Source organism: Kryptolebias marmoratus, unplaced genomic scaffold (assembly GCF_001649575.2).
Source record: "Kryptolebias marmoratus isolate JLee-2015 unplaced genomic scaffold, ASM164957v2 Scaffold35, whole genome shotgun sequence".
In the NCBI taxonomy this organism is placed as follows: domain Eukaryota; kingdom Metazoa; phylum Chordata; class Actinopteri; order Cyprinodontiformes; family Rivulidae; genus Kryptolebias; species Kryptolebias marmoratus.
The window spans coordinates 24,844-26,669 of NW_023665769.1; the positions used below are offsets into that span (position 1 = coordinate 24,844).

Below are 1,826 nucleotides of genomic sequence, written 5' to 3' on the forward strand. Positions count from 1 at the left end.
ACACACACACACACACACACACACTGATCTGGTTCTGGGGGATCTGATGAGTCAGTATCTTACCTGCTGCAGGCAGAGTGACCCGGATGAAATCTGATTTCTGATCAGCCTCCTCCCTGAAGGAGAGCAGCTTCCTGTTCTCCAAACTGGACTCAGGTCCAACACAGACGGGTCAGAACCAAAATCAAACTGGATCCTCAGAACTCCCACAGCTGATGTCCTGTCAGGTTCTGGTCCGGTTCTGTTGGACCCATCCTCTGTCTGTCCCGGCTGCAGTCATGGAGGTGGCCTCCGGGGAGTACGGGGACCAGATGGTGAGACTGGTGCGGGCCGTTCAGGACAGGAAGTGGGAGGAGGACGATCGGACAGCGCCGAACGGAGACGCTAAGCTCCACCCGGTCCTGTGGCAGCGCGCAGACGAGGTAGAAAACAAACACACCCCAAACAGCTCAGGGGGAGACCTTTTCAAAATAAAACAGGAAGTGAAGTTAAAGAGCCAGAACACGACCTGTTGACCTGAAAACACTTTTATTTGTTCTGTTTATGTTTGGGTGGAAAGCTGGTCGGCCATGTTTAAAGGAGCAGATAAATGCTGAGTCAGCATTCAGACTTTGTTTCCTGTTTAGTTTCTTCTGTTGGTTTTTAGACTTTTTAAAATATTTTCCTTTATTTACATTTCGTTGAGACAAACTGAGAAGTCTTTAAACTCTTTGTTCTCTTGGAAATCTTCGGCAGTGTTTCAGCTTTAATTTGAGCTTTTAGCTGCTGTTTTGCTGGTTTCGGCTCGTGTTCGGCCTTTAATAGCTTCCGCAGCTGTTCAGCTCCTGGTTTTTTTTTTTCCTTTTCTGCTTTTTACTTAATAAAATGACATAAATGAATCCGATGTGTTTCAGCCTGCAGTGAAATCTAAACAAATCTGACGGATCTGGAGTTTAGGAGTTAATTTTGAATTCTGTGTTGTGGTCAGGAGAGCTCTTCGTCTGAAGGATGTCACAGCTTCTCTGCCAGCTGCATGACTCAGTTCCTCATCCTCCTCAGAAGGACCTTCCTCAGCATCCTCAGAGACTCGGTGAGGACACTCGGACAGTCGGACAGTTTCTGATTCTGAGGCAGATGATGACAGATGTTCGAGTCGCGATCATCGGAGAATTTATGAATTTATTCAGGAAACAGATTTTATTTGTTATTAATTTCAGGGCAGAATCGTTTTTTTATCAGAAAGCTGTTAAATCAGAACCAAACTGGGCCCAAACTTAAATGTTTCTCAGCTTTTTGTCTTTGAGGTGTCGTCAGTCTGAGTCTGAGTGCTGTGATTGGCCGAGCAGGTGCTGACTCACCTGAGGATCTCGTCCCACATTGGGATCGGCGTTCTGATTGGTCTGCTGTACCTGGGCATCGGGAACGAGGCCAAGAAGGTTCTGAGTAACTCTGGGTTCCTGTTCTTCTCCATGTTGTTCCTCATGTTCGCCGCTCTGATGCCCACGGTTCTCACCTGTGAGTCGGCACACGCAACACGGACCCTCCAGTTCTGCTCGGCCCGGTTCTGGGCCTTCTTTTTTTCCTGCGACAAACACAAATACTCACATTTCAGTACTTATTGATGCTGAGCATCAGTACAAGTACTAATAAATAAAATATACTTCTACCTCTAATTACTAATTGAATTTGAGGTTGAAATCTGTGTTTTGAAATCTTTTCTTCCATTAAAAACAAAAAGAGTTAAAATAACTTGTTCCAACATGAGCTTCCCACCTACCTTAAAGATCAGGTCTGCAGCTCGTTAAGCAGCTCGTTAAGCAGCTCGTTAAGCAGCTCGTTAAGCAGCT

General features: G+C 45.8%; 1 protein-coding gene across 1 annotated transcript in view; it reads left to right on the forward strand.

Moving 5' to 3' along the window:
• The window catches only part of abcg1 (ATP-binding cassette, sub-family G (WHITE), member 1), a 13,391-nt gene that overhangs the window by 5,304 nt on the left and 6,261 nt on the right, over positions 1-1,826 (forward strand). The window contains exons 7-9 of the mRNA XM_037974392.1: positions 105-422; positions 968-1,069; positions 1,326-1,494. Coding sequence (XP_037830320.1) covers positions 105-422; positions 968-1,069; positions 1,326-1,494 — 589 coding nt within the window. The remainder of the gene's footprint in view (positions 1-104; positions 423-967; positions 1,070-1,325; positions 1,495-1,826) is intronic.